The sequence below is a fragment of the Ipomoea triloba genome, chromosome 2 (genome assembly GCF_003576645.1).
Source record: "Ipomoea triloba cultivar NCNSP0323 chromosome 2, ASM357664v1".
Classification (NCBI taxonomy): domain Eukaryota; kingdom Viridiplantae; phylum Streptophyta; class Magnoliopsida; order Solanales; family Convolvulaceae; genus Ipomoea; species Ipomoea triloba.
Genome location: NC_044917.1, coordinates 3,029,502 through 3,046,310, shown reverse-complemented (window position 1 = coordinate 3,046,310; position 16,809 = coordinate 3,029,502). Strand labels below are relative to the sequence as shown.

The window sequence follows — 16,809 nt, the reverse complement described above, 5'->3', positions numbered from 1 at the left end:
GGTCGGAGTTGTTGTCCCCGCCGCACGAGAGTGCCTTGTATTACAGATTAATTATATTAGTTTAGTTGTTATATTTATTTGGTGTAGAATAAATTTTACATTATTCCAACCAACAAAAATTGTAGTAAGCGTTAGGGCTAGTCGGGCAGTAGGCAACAGCTACATATAAAAACAAACAAAAAATAGTGCACCTATGTGAATGTACGTCATATATTGTATTATATATTATATTATATATATATATAATAAAAAAAATTAATAACACTCGCTCGAGTTAACTCGGTCGAGTTGAGTGTGTTAACTCGACCAAATTCAACAGAGTTTGCAGCCAACTCAACCCAGTAGGCCGAATTAGGCGCTAGAAGGCGCCTAGAGAACAATTTGCCTTGATTTAGGGACGCCCAACCCTTAGTCAGCCGATTTTTAAAACAGTGATTCCTATTAATATGTAACTTCTCTGCTATATCTGTATATATTCTGTTTATCTTAATAATGTATTATCATTCCAGTCATAGTTCTATACCTTGCACCTCCATATGGCGGCGGTCAAGGAGTTGAAACCGGTCACCTTGGTTTTGACGTTGTCGGGCGCCTTGGCCTTGTCCTTCAGCCCGTCTATGTCGGCGGAGCTGAGCTGGAAGATCTCGAAGGAGAGGTCCTCCTTGAGGCTGTCGAACACCGGCGGCGCCATCTCCTCCCCGGCGGGGAGGTTCACTTTCAGCAGCTCCGGGTGCGGGAAGGTGACTTGCGGCGGTGATCGCGCGGCGAGCAGAGAACGGTCGTTGCATGGGACCACCGCCAACGGGCCGTCATCGTTAAAGGCTAGAGCCGCCAGATTTTCTAGAAACATCTTAAAGCCGCTTCCGTCGAAGGAAATGTGATTCATCGATGTTCCCAAGGAAAAACCACCGCATTTAAACGCCGTCACCTACAAATTAAGGCAAGCAGTTAATGCCCAAATCTGTCGTAATCCACGACAAGTCGACAACATACAAAATAAAACCCCTACTTGTAATAAATAACTTTGATTTATGAATCAGGATGTATAAACTACATAAACCAGCTTAAAGTTGTTTATTGTCTCATGCTAGCTTAAGTCACTGATTCAGATTAGAGGAACAGATCAGGATTCGACAGTGTGAGAGTGTGCCAAAGTAAAAAAATCTCTTGTGAACAAATCCTTGTTTTAGTTAGTGAATTACTACGATTTACATTATGTCACATGTTTTGTTAAGTCAAAATATGATATTCTTAAAATTGTAAATTCAATCTCTGGGAGAAGTTTAATTAAGTTGCTTATTGGAAATTTAAAAAAAAATAAAAATAAAAATAGTAGACAGTTTGTATGTAGGTCCTACTAATAATGACTGATGTAATCATATATGATACATCCCACCGAATTAATGTAGGAACATAATTATGTGTATTGTCAATGATGTACATAATTATGGAATATTTAATACTGTCTAGAACTAGCCTCAAATACAGTTGCACCGAAAATATGGGCATGGCTTATATATAATGGGTAGTTGGGTATAGTCAGGGGAAAAGGGGAATAATAATGCAACCTATCATAGCAGCTTCCGTGTTCCAACCACCAAAATGATAAGTGGATAAACTTAACTAAATTGGTCAAATTGTTAACTATGTAACCACACCGTTACAATTTTAATTTTTAATAGAAGTCACATATTAACCTTCTTGATTTGGATTAGTTGTTATGAGCTAATTTCATTGTGATCTTTTACAGACTAAAGTCACAAATTGAATTACCCAGTGTATACTCTCGAATAGTGGCTACAGGTTTCCTTGCCCCTTAAACACTCAGATCTTGTGTTTGCGTGTCTATCATGCAATAATGTTCACGTTAAAGTCTCTATCATGCACTCAGATCTTCCCTGCTAAGATCTTAAGCACTGAAGATCGGATCAGACCGACCAAACCGAATGTGTCTATGATTTCAAACACGCATGCATACTAATATATGTAATCCCTAGCAAATTATGGAATTTCTGCTGTGTTTTTTAGATTAAATTTATGAATATTGGGCTTTCATTCTTTTTTCTTTTTTTTTGGTAATGATTAAAACCCACTATCCAAATGTGTGAACAGAATAAAACCTGTTTAGTGATCTTAATCAGCAAAAGATTACAAAATGTAAATTTAAATTGTTCATCTGACCACCCTAAATCAAGAAAAGTAATAAGTCATTACGGAGGGCTGGTCCGAGTAAAACATATGTAACTAAGTAATAAGATGTATAATTTGTGTACCTGGACGAAACAAAGTGGTTGATCCTCTTTAGCGACGAAATCAAAGCTCATCGTCACGAGTTGCCGGAAAGCCGGGTTGGGATAAACCAAGTCGCCGATATCCTCCAGCGCAAACTCACTGGAAGCCACCGCAAACCCAAGCCCCGCCGCGTTGCACTCTATCTCCACCCGCTCCGACTCCTCATTCTTCTTAAGCCTCCCGGCCAAGAAATCATAAGTATTAGTGACCAACAACCTCCGCAGCGCATTCTTTATCTTTCCGGCCACTATCTCCGGCGGGAAACCGGGGCAGGCGGGGAAGAAGTGAACCGTCTGCACATCAAAGTTAAGGACTTTGTCGATGTTGGACAAGAACATCGTACGTTTCGTGGTTTCCTGAGACGGAAATATGAGACCGGAGTCGAGGATTGTGACCTTGAGGTCGTCATGTAGGGTTTCCGGTTTAAGGTAGAGCGTTCCCATGATGGCTGTAGAGTTGAGGAAAAACAAAGTAGAATGAAATCAAACTAGTTTATGTTGTGTGGTGTGTGTTGAGTTTTGTATTGTTTAGGGTTGAGTGTATATATAACCTTTAAGCTTGGGATTTAGAAGAATTGTTTAAGGCCACATACTTGTATGCACATGTTTTGGGTAGAGATGCATCCCATCAATTTTTCACTAAGGGTGTATTTGGAAACCCAGAAAATCGGGTGTCCAGTGTTTGGATGTGTCAACAATAACATCCATGCACAACCTTCAGCCAAAATCACAACCTATGCCAAAATAGGTTCGATTTTCGTCGGAAACCACATATTTTTTTTAAGAATACCATTATTATTATTATTATTATAAATATTTTTATATTCCAGATAAAACTAAAAAAATGTTTAATTATACAATTCTACTCATTTTCTAAAAATGAACCAAACACACCAAAACAGTTTTTTAGATTGCAACCCAGCACGAAAAATGAAACTATTTTTTTGAAAATAACTCATTTTTTAAAAAATATTTTTCAAAAATCATTTTCCTGATTTTCAAACACACCCTAAAAATTAAAAAATGACCATACTTAGCTTCCACACGTTATTAGAGCATCCTTATCTGTTGATCCCCCATGGTGGTTTATTGTGTACACGTAGGAGAGAGGTAGGAGGTGGGAAGAAGCAAAACAAGAAAAAAAAAAAGAGAAATAAAAAGAGAACGTGAGGCTGTCCAGGAAAGTAAAAATAAAAAAATAAAAAAATAAATAAATGGGACTTACGCGTGCATTGCACGCGCCAGCTAGGCGCGCAGCAGGTGCCCAAAACGCGCACCTGCGTGATTTGTCTGTAACTTTCCCTACGAACAAAACCTGCAAAGATCCATTCATTTGCAGAAGTATGATCCTTGAAAAAAAACACATCCCACACTAATAAGAACCCCATCCCAAGTTATTTGTTCTGAAAAAACCAAATAATATGCAAAGATGTGGATGCTCTTAGTAGGTACATTATAAGAAAATGTTAAAAATTTGCCTATTTTAATTTCTTCATTTTTTAAATCACTTTATATAACTAAAATATGCATTTTTTCTTCTTTTTAGAAATGAAAATGTTTCTGGGTTATATCAAGACAACCCCCCTCCCCCGCGCCCCCCTCAAAAAAAAGTAGTTGTACATGATATATAAAATGGCGATATTGATTTCCCTAGATAATACATATTTTCTTATGAACTGTCCATTATTGGTCCCACTGCATAATAAAAACCTAGAGGCCTAAGCATGCTAGATTACGCATAATTCAAATTCATTTGACAATAATCACTTTATGGTCCAATCTAATAATCTTTGTCAATTCCAATAACTCAAAATGGACATCACAAGACACTATACACAGTAGTTGATGTTAGCGAGCCAAATTAACTGTTCATGACTACTTTCTCAACCTACTGAGGTAAGCACAACGAGTCACTAGTTACCTGCACTGAGGTACGAACCCACTCCCATCATTCATGTGGAAGTGTTAATTGGGACACCGGAGGCCACTTGACCACAAGGACTTTGGTAATCTTATTCAAGATTGATAAACAGCTTGTATGTCCTTTCAACCACACCCCTAACGTAACCCCACCACCGTTCCGACATGTCACTACAGACATCTGCAAAACTCAAGTGTGAACTCACAATAGTGTGATTTGCCGTTTGCTCCCTAGATACGTGACCCCACCCACGTACATACTAATAAATACACACATCACAAATCATCGCATCCGTTCGTTCCACTATATTTTAACAATTTTTTTAATACTATTAACTCAATTACAATGCAATATCTATTTATAACTACTTTCTCAACTTAAAACAACTTCGAGCTACAGAACCATAAGGCCTTGCCATTTTTGATTAATTTAACCAAAAGTTAAGAGTTGTGCTTTAATGACAATCGTAGTGTATGTTTTCGAACGGAAACATATATAAATGGACAACTCTAACATCATACTATAAAACGTAATAGCTACGTACATATATATAAGGAAATTGAATAAAGTTGCACCACTCATTACTATTATCATCTCATACTTATAAACAATGGAATAAAATGAGAAAAAAAAAGTTCAATGTCAAGACAATAAATATGAAACAACGGAAGGCATGTTGTTAAGCCGAGGCTAGCAACAAGATATGAAATTAAGGGTGTATTTGGTTCAAACATCGAAATCGAAATGGTAATTATGCTAATGGTAATGAGTTAAGTAGAAGGAGTTACTTTATTTTCTAGTAAATTGAAATTGGAATCAAAATAAATAAATAATTAATTAAAATAAAAATATATAATACAAATGTATGCACATACGTAATTAATATATATATATATATATATTTCTTATTAATACATTTACAATTACTTTTTTTTTTTCATTTTTTCTCAATTATTTTTTATTCCAGTGTTCAAAACTCAAAAGTAGAAGAGTAAAAGGATAATGGGTGTTGTAATTACTAAAAATTTGATTCAAATGGTAAGATAACAAAAATAGACAAATAAGTGTATCGAATTCATATTAGGGTGCAAATGACCCAACCAAACACCACTGCACCTAAGTGTATTGTAAGAACCATGTACCAACACTGAAAAACTTGAATATATCCCACAATTTAACATTTTTTTACATACCCAAAGTCTAGGGCATGGGCAGATGGGGTCCAGAAGTCAATTCTTGAAGAATTGAAGTAGCTAGGATGCATGATGAGTCATGAGCAGTCCATGAGGGTTGCTGGGTGCCATTACATTGCGTCCATCAGATAAGTTGGCGGTTCATTTATGAAAGTGGTTATTGATCAGTATGGCTCACTGGACAAAAAAAGCTGAAAGGATATTCAACGGCCAGACAAGTTAGCTGGCCCAAATTTATGGTGGGAGAAATCGCCTATGTGTCAACTTACACTCCATCAATTGAAGGCCGCCGGCCGGTCTCGTTAATTCCCCACCCAATAATTCTCTCTCTCTCTCTATATGTTAGTGTTCATTCATGTCACTACAGAAACAAAAATCACATCTCTCTGTATACTATATCAATATGTCTCATTTTTCATGTCATATTCAAGAAAAATATAAAAATATAAAAATGATATCATATTTACTACGTACTATAAATAAACGAGGCGATAGTATTCTGATAATTATTTGCAAAAGTTAACAATCCTCTTTCTATTTATAGTAGTAGACACATAACGTTTTCATCGTTTCATTATTTTTTAATCTGTATTTGTAATCAAATCAATTATTCTTGCTTCCAATACTTATATTCTAGTACAAACTTGAAACGGTGTGCTTATATATCAAGCTAATTGCAAGATCAACTCAATCAATTATATGTATATATATATATATATATATATATATATATATATATATAATATAATGTAATACTATTCATTAATGAAATAAATATTATTATGAATATTAAGAAACAACAAATTATAAATAGAATGAGTACGCTATCTAAATTAGATACATAATTTTTTTTAGGGGGGGATGTTGACATCATCGCAACATCAAGTCACCAACAATCATCAGCATCGCATGCATGCAAAAAAGGCAGTTTCATGCCCTTCATCGTATCCTCGTAACACTGTCGATGCCAAGGTTTGGTTGTGATGATGATTATCTGAGCAATTGGGCAATAATATCAACAAACTCTCACTATCTCCTCAAAGCTGGTTGTCTTGAACTTGACAAATATTGAAATATATAAGTCAATATTGTTTCAACTTTATAGTTGGATTAATAAATTGCTTAATGCTTATCAACCACCTAATTTTCTATTGAGAAAAATCATTTCTAAAATGTAAGGAAACACGGAAACAACAACGACAACAAGAAGCACTTAGTTCGATTTAATATTTGTAACACACATTTGTTGGCAGGCCAATTACTGTATTAAATTTTCTCAGGTGCACCAAATTGTACCGTACCATATATAGTTATATAATTTTGAATGTAATTTTGCCCAAAATGGCCCCTCCCAGCTAACTTAAATATAAGTCCAAATTTCAAAAGGGACAGGACCACTAGATTTTATAATTTTCCAAATAATTGACTCAAATCTTTCATATATATAGTCTCTGCACAATTCAAATAATCAATCAAATTAAAATAATTTATAAGTTCATAAATTTTAACCACTTGATTGTTGTTACTCTCGCTTTAAAATGACAAAATTACTGTCCGTCATATATAAAAAAGAAACAAAAAAAATTATTATTATATATAAAAAGTATATATGTTATGATGTTATCTACTATATTATTATCACTTTAATCATCTAATTATTACGAATTGACATAAGAACGACCTGTCTATATTATATATTATCAAAACAGTGTTAGCATTTAGTATCTACCAAGATGAATTGACCAGACATAGCTGGAAGGTCCGACATACATATGATCATATGTAAACAAATATGGAAAAGAGATATCGCATCAAGGTGAAAATTATGTGTAGGTATGTATTTATGGAAGTCCGGCCAGTTCATGCATGTTATCGAGTACGATTTACTTGCACCGAGGAAAATGAGATTTCCTCCCCTTCAGAATCCTTATACCGTATCTAAACAGAATAGTAAAGAGATAAATTACAGTAATTTAATGACTTTTTAAGTCAACAATAAACCCACACAATATTTGATGAAACTCTTACATTGTTGTTGACAGAGTTCGTTTATGTGTTATATATAGTCAAACAACTATCACTCAAAAACAATTGAGTTATTCTTGCGGACCAATTTACTTTTTCAACCTAGAAAGCAATAATACGACATATGTAATCGGATTATCTTATGATCTAGCGGCACGAAATGACTCTCCAAAATGCGGGTCATGAGTTTGTGCTTAAGTGAGATGATATTTCATACTTCAATAGATTGAGAAAATATATATAAACAGATATTATATCGTAACAGAATTAGTAGTACTAAAAAAATCTCTCCATAATTTATATCATTAGCCAAAAGTTATGCATAACTTCACAATATACCATTGGACGCATGAGGAATTGATTTGACTGCTTTGAATGCGTCCATGCCCACTTTTAAATGAGTGATTGAGTGGGGGTGTCACATGCATGCTGTTAATTATGTTATTTATATATACTTATATCAATTAATTAGGACTTTATTTACTACTCCGTACTATATTTAGCTCAACTTTATTATATTATTGTTATTTCCCCTTCGTTTACTGTAGTTTGATTGGTTGGTGGAATTCCACCTCAACCTCCTTCTATTATTATTGTTTTTCCCCTTCGTTTACTGTAGTTTTATTGGTTGGTGGAATTCCACCAGAACAAGGAAAGAAGTAGGGAATATGAAGCCCACCCTGATTCAATTGGGAGTATTTAAAGGAAGATTTCAAGATTTGAAATTTGATAACGGTAGTATAGCGATTATGTCTAGAGTAGGTAATAGTGTGCATTGACATTTGGTATTGTTTGTTGAGTTATTGAGTTTTCGTAATTTATATCCTCATAACTGCTTTGACATGACAGAATTCAGGATATAGTCTTGTGTAAGCTAAAAAAAATGAGATTGATCTTATCTTTAAGTGTACTTCGGTGCCCTTTCAACAATGTGTTGAGCCACTTGTTGGAGGTAATTTTTATTTTTATTTTTGGGAAAAGGGTCAAATAGGCCCTCGAACATTTCATAAGAAGTCAATTAGGTCCACGAACTTTTAAAACGTGCAATTAGACCCTCAAACATGTCAAAATTAGGCAATGAAGCCCACGAACAGGTAATTGACCTGTTATTACCGGTCATTTGGATTTTCCGGCGACCGACGACACTTTCCGGCCACCGATGACACAGTCCGGCGACCGGCGACGACCGAATCGTCGCCGGCCGCCGTCTCCGGCGAATGGCCGCCTTCTCCGTGAAGAAGGCAACCAGAAATGGCCGCCTTCTTCACGGAGAAGGCGACCAGATCTGGTCACCTTCTCCGTGAAGAAGGTGACCAGAACTCTGGTCGCCTTCTCCGTGAAGAAGGCAACCAGATCTGGTCGCCTTCTTCACGGAGAAGGCGACCAGCTTCTTCACGGAGAAGGCCTGTCACCTTCTTCACGGAGAAGGCGACAGAGTTCTGGTCACCTTCTTCACGGAGAAGGTGACCAGATCTGGTCGCCTTCTTCACGGAGAAGGCGGCCATTCGCCGGAGACGGCGGCCGGCGACGATTCGGTCGTCGCCGGTCGCCGGACTGTGTCATCGGTGGCCGGAAAGTGTCGTCGGTCGCCGGAAAATCCAAATGACCGGTAATAACAGGTCAATTACCTGTTCGTGGGCTTCATTACCTTATTTTGACATGTTTGAGGGTCTAATTGCACGTTTTAAAAGTTCGTGGACCTAATTGACTTCTTATGAAATGTTCGAGGGCCTATTTGACCCTTTTCCCTTTATTTTTTGATGATGATGATGAAAGAGACATGTAGTAACTACTTAAAAATGTGCATTAAGTAAATTTTATATTTGTGTCTACACAATAAAAGATAAAATTGCACTACGAAGACTATTAATTACTTATTGGCCACTTTTGTTCTAAGTTCTTTGACAATTTAATATCAATTTAGTATTTATACTTTTATTATGAATTTAATATTTTTTTGGACGAGTTTTAAAGTCCATCAAATTCAATTTAAAATACAATCAAAACTTCTAACCTTCTTCATATAGAATCATTTAAAACAAATAGATCGAATTTAGCCAGTTTTAAAAAATTGTTAGTAATCATGATAAGTAAAATAAGACTAATTATATTGATGGAGTAATTGAAGATACAAGAAAAAAATTTTAATATATACTTGAATAAAGTGAAATTAATTATTTTGATAAGCTACAAAACTGAATTAATAATTGAAGCAACTAATTAAAGCCTCAAAAGTGGTTGATCTTATGACGAGGAAATTAAGATTGAGGTTAGTAGGAGGCAGTAATTGAGAAATTGAAAGTTGTAGGAAGATTAGGATGGACGAAGAGAGGCAAAAAGGGGCCGGGCGGGGCCAATATTAACCAATTATAATCGGCCATGCACCAGCTTACTAAAGTACTAACAACCCTACTATTGTACTAATGCCGGCATTAACGCAGTCAACAGTTATAGTTCTTTTACAAACGTCATGGGATTCCTAAGGCAATAATGCGCGCATGTTCATTCATCTTGCACCACTCGTACTCCTCTTACTAGTTTAATAGCTACATATCTGCACTGGTTTAGCTCACTGATTCAGTACTTCAGTAAACAATATTTAAGAGAAGAGACCATGCAGCGACAATGTGGGGATTATACCCAAAATGAGCAGATTCCTTGTGTGCACTGGCATTCGACAATGTATGCTGGGCCATTGAGTCACCGTTCCATCCGAGTAAGTTCATATTATGACGGGACAACTCCAGTGAAGTTAGTTGGACAATCGGTTTGGTAACTACGAGATTTCAAGCTTGATTCTAAGTGGGAATTGGCTATTAACTTTATTGGTTTGAGTTGGTTAGTTATAGACAACTTAGATTGATTTACGTCCTTATTATCATTTGCCGACTATAGTCACAAGGCATATTTCACCTAGAACGCATGACTTTACTGAAAATCAAATTTCAAATGATGACAATTGATTACACCATAAATCATATTGTGTTTCACAAGCTTTTCCCGTGTTTCTGCGTGCTGAATTATTCTTCGCACCAGGTTTTAGTCAATTGTTTGATGTATAGATAGGGAAGAATAAAATCAGTACGTCTTCCCTTTTGTATAAGTCTATTATATTGTATTTTTAGATATTAATTTTAAATGGCCATAATATCACCTTAATTGGATTTATTTTCTTTTCTTGTGACAATATATAACAACGTACTAGGAAAGAATGACATGAAATCCTTATTGTCGAAGGCAGTTCGACAAAGACAAAACATATGCTTTAAAATTTGAGTTTGAGACGTACAAAAATAGGCTATGAGATAACATCACTAGATTTCTATATATTGTTGGGTACTAACAACGTTGATGTTGTGAAAATGTAATTTTTTTTTAATGATTTTGTGAAGTATACAGAATTTAATCTTAAAACACTCCATAGGCAAATTATTATGTGGATTTGAATCTATCTTGCAAGGTGTATTTAGGTCCAAAAACTTACATACTAAATGTTCACAATATAAATTATGAACATTCTGTATGTAAATAGTGTATTTTAAACTCGAGTCAACCTCATAAAATGGACCCGAATCTATAGTATAACTGTCCCACTTCATATGTGTTGGCATAAATTATTCAGATCAAGTCCAAAAGTCCAAAACGAAGTACTGAACATATAGCCCGACAGCCCGTTCGGGTGGGGACTTGTGTATTGGAGAGTTGGGAATTAAAGTTGGACGAAATAAAACTTTCTCGGCCCAAATGTCAAAAGTTGGTGTACCCCAAACTTTATCGGCCCGGATCTCAAAAACAAGAACAGTAAGGGTGCGTTTGGTTCGCATATGGGAATCGGAATCGGAATGGGTATCAAATACTTGGTAATGATAATGGATTTTGGTGAAAGTATTTAGCATATTTGGAAGTTTGGTGGAATGAGAATGATTATTAATAGTTGGGGAAGAAATGAGGAAGGGAGATGAAACCCTTATTTAATAAGGGTATGAGTTTTGTCATTAATGAGGTATTTCAAACCCATAGTAGCATTCACAAAACCTATCAACCAAACACAAGCAATCACTTTCATACCCATTCCTTATGCCTAAACCCACCAACCAAACACACCCTAAATTTTTAGTGTTCTAGTTATCAAAAATCAAAATGACAAAATAGTTCTTTAACTCTATTGATTTGATAATTTTTTAGTTTTAACTCTGTTGAAACTTGAAAGATTAACTATTAATGACTAACATATGTACAACTTTGATAATAAAAAATATTAGTGAACAAAATTAGAAGATGATCATTTTGATTAGAATAATGACTATGGTTTCCTGTTATAAAAAATAAAAAATAAAATAAAATAAAAGAGGAGGGAATGTTCAATGGATTTGTTGCGTGGCTCTCCTGAGCCAAACATTTCTAGCTTTGGATAGGCGTGGGGCCGGCAGAGGAAGCATCCACACAAACTATTGCCATAAAAACATTGAAAAACAAAGCAAAAGAAAAGAAAACTGGGTTAGTGGGCCCACATAATGTGAATTGTGGTTCACATAACTATACTATGTAAATCATAATTTAAAAACACATAGAGGATATTATTTTAATTAATAAAATATATTATCTTATTTCAAAAAATTCACTATTCTAATACAGATCCAACATCATTTTTTTTAGTACTATTGACTCTGTTACAATGTAGTATCTGTTGTATCTGTTCATAACTACTTTCTCAACCTACTGAAGCACAAAGAGTCAACAGCACATCGATATAGGAGTGTAAATCGGAACACCGAGTGCTATTAGACCATAAGGTACTTGGCAATTTTTTTTAACATCAAAACCACGTTATTTTAAACCGTGATTTACATGGTCAAAGACAATAATTTGCCTACAACCACCTAGATGCCAGGAGTGAAGGAGAAAATTTAGGGAGAAAAGAAAAGGAAAAAAAGGAGAAAAGGCACCCAAAAATGCAGTGCAGCAGAGTGACAGTCTCTGTTTCTCTTACAGCTCCTTCTTCTTCCTCTGGCTGCTGCAATCCCAAAACCTTCTCCTCAAACTCACTGCCATTTAGGCCCGCATCAATCCGCTGGAAATCCTCTTTTCGGAATAGGAATTCGAGAATGAAGGTTTCGGCTTCCGCCCAGCCCCTCACGAATGCCGACCAACTCATCGATTCCGTTGAGACCTTCATCTTTGATTGCGATGGTAATCTCCGCTAAACTCCCATTTCTTCGTGGCCCTATTTTGTTCTGCTCTGCGCATATGTTATTCAGCTTATGTAACAGTAAATGCTTGAAGTTATTAATGTATGCTTTCCGATCCGATGATGATAGCCTACTAGCTCCATCCTAGCACTCCACATAAAAAACTAAAAATTATGTACCTATGAATACAAATTATGTACTTAAATTAGATTTGAAAAATAAATAAATATATAACATGGTTACGTGTCCGCTGTTGTTTCGATCCGGGGTCCATAATGCTACGTGAACCCTAGTCCATGATATAAATTGCCAAACTATGTACTAGTACTAAGGGGACGACTCGTAATTTACCTTTTCTAGCAGCTTGAGGCTTAGGATTAGTTTGGTGTAAGGATACCTAATGTAGTTTTAAAAAAAATGGTTAAAGTAGTAATTCTTGAAAACAATTAGGATTTATAACCTCCCTAGTGAATTTATGAATGATTTTGAGCATAAAGACAAGCTTATTGCTGAAAATTAGCATATTAGTGCTTTATGCTTTTACTAGGGAGTGTTGGGCATATAATGTATAAAATATAAATGTTTAGTTCAAGTATCAGCTGAGGCGGTTTTAGTTGAGAGGATACACCTATTGGTTGTGGGTTTATCATTTCTGTATTGTATCTTACAGGAGTTATATGGAAGGGAGATAAACTGATCAGTGGGGTTCCTGAAACTCTGGACATGCTGAGGGCAAAGGTCAGCAATTTCTTTACAATGAAGACTATATCAGGCTTAGCATTGGATTGACTGTTACTTTGATTTGTTGTATTCTTAAAAGAAAGTTGTTTTCACTTCACTGTTCACTTGCTTTTCGTGTGCTTTCGTTCTTCAGGGAAAGAGATTAGTTTTTGTCACCAACAACTCGACAAAATCTAGGAAGCAGTATGGGAAAAAGTTTGAGACACTTGGCCTTAGTGTCACTGAGGTCTGTCTAGACTCTTTTTTATGACTTTTTATCTGAACTTTTATGGTCAGTTATTCAAAGTGTTTTCCCCATGTCAGGAAGAAATTTTTGCATCATCATTTGCTGCTGCGGCGTACTTGAAGTCCATTGATTTCCCCAAAGATAAAAAGGTATGTTGGATAGGTATTTGTACATTGTTAGCACATGCATACTAAGTAACTGCGATGACTTTTGCCAGTAAGAATAGGCAGTCCCGACCTACACTGTATATTTAACCTATGTTAGTTCTGGTGAACTCTAATTTCTTTTCTTAAGCACGTGTTCTCGTACAATACTTTTGCTGCCCTGAACATTTCTTTCGATTTAATATAGAATCATTACTACCACCACGATTCTTGAAAATTTTGAGGACTTAGATGTTTTGTACTGTTTTCCTTCTCTTTTTGTAGCTCTCTTACTTTCTAGTGTAATGTGAACAGACTTAGATAGTGCAGTCTGTATAATGTTCGTTAAGCTGCTAAGATTCCTTGTAGTTTTGCATTATTAATTCCCAGATGGCTAAGACTTGAACTTGCGTTTGTTTTTAAGGTTTATGTGATTGGTGAGGAAGGAATATTGAAGGAGCTCGAGTTAGCTGGGTTTCAGTATCTTGGGGGCCCGGTATGTCAAAATATCAACAATTTTCATGTCACTCCACAATTATCTCTAGTATACACATTGTTTCTGGTATGTTATATGTTTCCCAATTCCAATAAATGATCAATAAGTGAACACCGTCACTTTTGCCAGATCGTCATATCTGCAGAAATACTAGACTGCAAGTTTAGTTACTTTTGTGGATTTTGGTTCTTTAGATTGCTAAAGGTTTATTATACAACCATATGCCTTCTTCTGTTGATTCTTGAGACCTCGTATCCATCATCTTGGCCCTTTCTTGATAATTTGTTGATTTTCAACTCCTGTCTTATTTGCATATCATCTCATGCAGACAGATGGCGATAAAAAGATAGAACTGAAACCTGGATTTATGATGGAGCATGATGAGGATGTAAGGATATATTATTCATCACTTCTAGTTTAACATTTTTGTTATGTGTTTCTGTCTTGAAACGTGCGGTAATAGTTGAATGGAATAAATCTGTCCACTCCATCAAGGATTTTAAGTAATATTAAGCAAAAAGCTATTGTAACACAACTCTATAAATGCACTTGTACTGAAAGCTTCTGTAAATCGCCATTCAGGTCGGGGCAGTTGTCGTTGGATTTGATCATTATTTCAATTACTTCAAAGTTCAGTAAGTTTCCTGTATTTTATCCTCCTGACACAACTGATCGTTGCAGCCTGCTTAACTAGTAGAATTTACTGATCGAAAAGATCAAATTGAAAAAATGCCAAATACCCGAAGTATTCAAACTTCATCTGTGTCCTTAGTTTTTTAGTGGCCCGTTGTTTCTGTATCTCTAACAATCTCTTTCTGATTTGTTGTCTCGTGCTTAATCTCTAACTTTGGTTTCCATCATCAAGGTACGGAACTCTGTGTATACGTGAAAATCCGGGGTGTCTCTTCATTGCAACAAACCGTGATGCTGTCACTCATCTAACAGATGCTCAAGAATGGGCAGGTTTTGTCTTCTGAACCCTTGTTTTCTAACAGTAGCAGCTATAAGTGTTGAGAGGGTAGGATGCATACAGCTTTATCACTCTCTTTTCGCATACTCTTCTGTGATTTGGAGCACAATTATATGGTCACTCTCTGTGGAAAGCTAGGTAGCACAGAAATGGGAAACGAGAAAACAAAACACGGGGGAAAATATAGAAAATATGAGTGTTAAACGGTCATCCTTGAGAGTTTCTGTGCATCATATTCATAGGTGGAAAGTAATACTGTTAGTTGCTTGTTTTAGGTGGTGGTTCAATGGTTGGTGCCCTAGTAGGATCTACACAGCGTGAGCCTCTCGTTGTAGGGAAGCCTTCAACTTTCATGATGGACTACTTAGCAAACGAGTATGATCCGAAATCCAAATATAACGCGTTATCTTGTAGCTCTCTTCTCTCTCGTTCATCTCGATATCTTACTCGCCTTCATTGGAACCCATAACAGATTCAACATCCAGAAATCCCAGATATGCATGGTTGGTGACAGGCTCGACACCGACATACTTTTCGGGCAAAATGGTGGATGCAAAACTCTTCTTGTTCTCTCAGGTAACCAAAATGCAAATTCCTGTTGATTTCAGCTCAGCTGTACATCTCATTTGATTCTCAGTACATAACCAGGTGGTTTCAACTGTGTTTCCAGGTGTGACTAGTTTATCAACCCTTCAAGATCCCAAAAACAAAATACAGCCAGACTTTTACACCAACAAGATCTCCGATTTTCTTTCTCTGAAAGCTGCCACAGTTTAGCTAGGTTAACAGTCAAGTTACCATGGCTAGCACTACTGTGTACTACTAAACCATTCATTAGTCATTACTCCTAGCTTGTACATCTATCAATCTCCATTTTTTGTTGAGCACAAGGTTGGAGATTATTGATAATCAGACATTGCATACAAAGGGAGTTATGTTGCAATTTGTAAAGAAAATTCCTACTATGAATCACTCCATTTTTATCATATTTAAGTATAATCCGGTAATATAACAATTGTTATTAGATAGCTTTTAGATTTTACGTTTGTATGTTTTTTAAATTCTTATATATGATGGGACCATGGGGCATCGAGAGGCTATTTTATTGGGAATATCTTGACTCAATGGGAGATCCGTTTTTATTGGTTATGTTTTGGCTCAAAAAGAATAAAAGCCTTGGTAGGCTAGAAAGGACGGAAGCATATCAGCCCAAATGGAGGAAGCAAAATGGTAAGGAGTCACTACAAACAAGGTTTGAACTGTCAACCCGTTACTTTATATCTTGTATAAAGGGCATGACATTCTACTTATTTATGTAGCAAAATAGTGGGGATTATATGTATGATATAGATGGAAGGTAAATCAAGGTGATTTTTGTCAAGCATTTGAAAATGTCATTCACTATAATCATCATAGTTTAATAGCTTATGATTCTAAACTTTCAACAGGAGTTCGAGCAAATTCGTATTTCTTTACTAACAAACAAGTAAACTGATCTTTTGAATTAAATAAATGAAATCTACTCATTTAAATACATCATTTTAAAATCTAGAGAATGAAAACTAATATCCTATTTACCAAATACTTATTTAGTGGTTTTTTTTTGAAAAGACT

The 16,809-nt window shown here is 35.7% G+C and overlaps 2 protein-coding genes across 2 annotated transcripts in view; one reads left to right on the top strand and one right to left on the bottom strand.

Moving 5' to 3' along the window:
• The window catches only part of LOC116011177 (shikimate O-hydroxycinnamoyltransferase-like), a 3,532-nt gene extending 690 nt beyond the window's left edge, over positions 1 to 2,842 (bottom strand). Inside the window, exons 1-3 of the mRNA XM_031250704.1 lie at positions 2,274 to 2,842; positions 524 to 928; positions 2 to 34 (exon numbers count right to left, since the gene is read on the bottom strand). Coding sequence (XP_031106564.1) covers positions 2 to 34; positions 524 to 928; positions 2,274 to 2,735 — 900 coding nt within the window. The 5' untranslated portion in view covers positions 2,736 to 2,842. The remainder of the gene's footprint in view (position 1; positions 35 to 523; positions 929 to 2,273) is intronic.
• A 9,472-nt stretch (positions 2,843 to 12,314) lies between these two features.
• LOC116010691 (phosphoglycolate phosphatase 1B, chloroplastic-like) lies at positions 12,315 to 16,223 on the top strand. Its single transcript, XM_031250196.1, has 11 exons — positions 12,315 to 12,620; positions 13,290 to 13,357; positions 13,494 to 13,586; positions 13,664 to 13,735; positions 14,154 to 14,225; positions 14,554 to 14,613; positions 14,808 to 14,860; positions 15,091 to 15,188; positions 15,471 to 15,570; positions 15,668 to 15,771; positions 15,866 to 16,223. The coding sequence occupies exons 1-11, from the start codon at positions 12,383 to 12,385 to the stop codon at positions 15,970 to 15,972; spliced, it is 1,065 nt and encodes a 354-aa protein (XP_031106056.1). The 5' UTR covers positions 12,315 to 12,382; the 3' UTR covers positions 15,973 to 16,223.
• Positions 16,224 to 16,809: the final 586 nt, after the last annotated feature.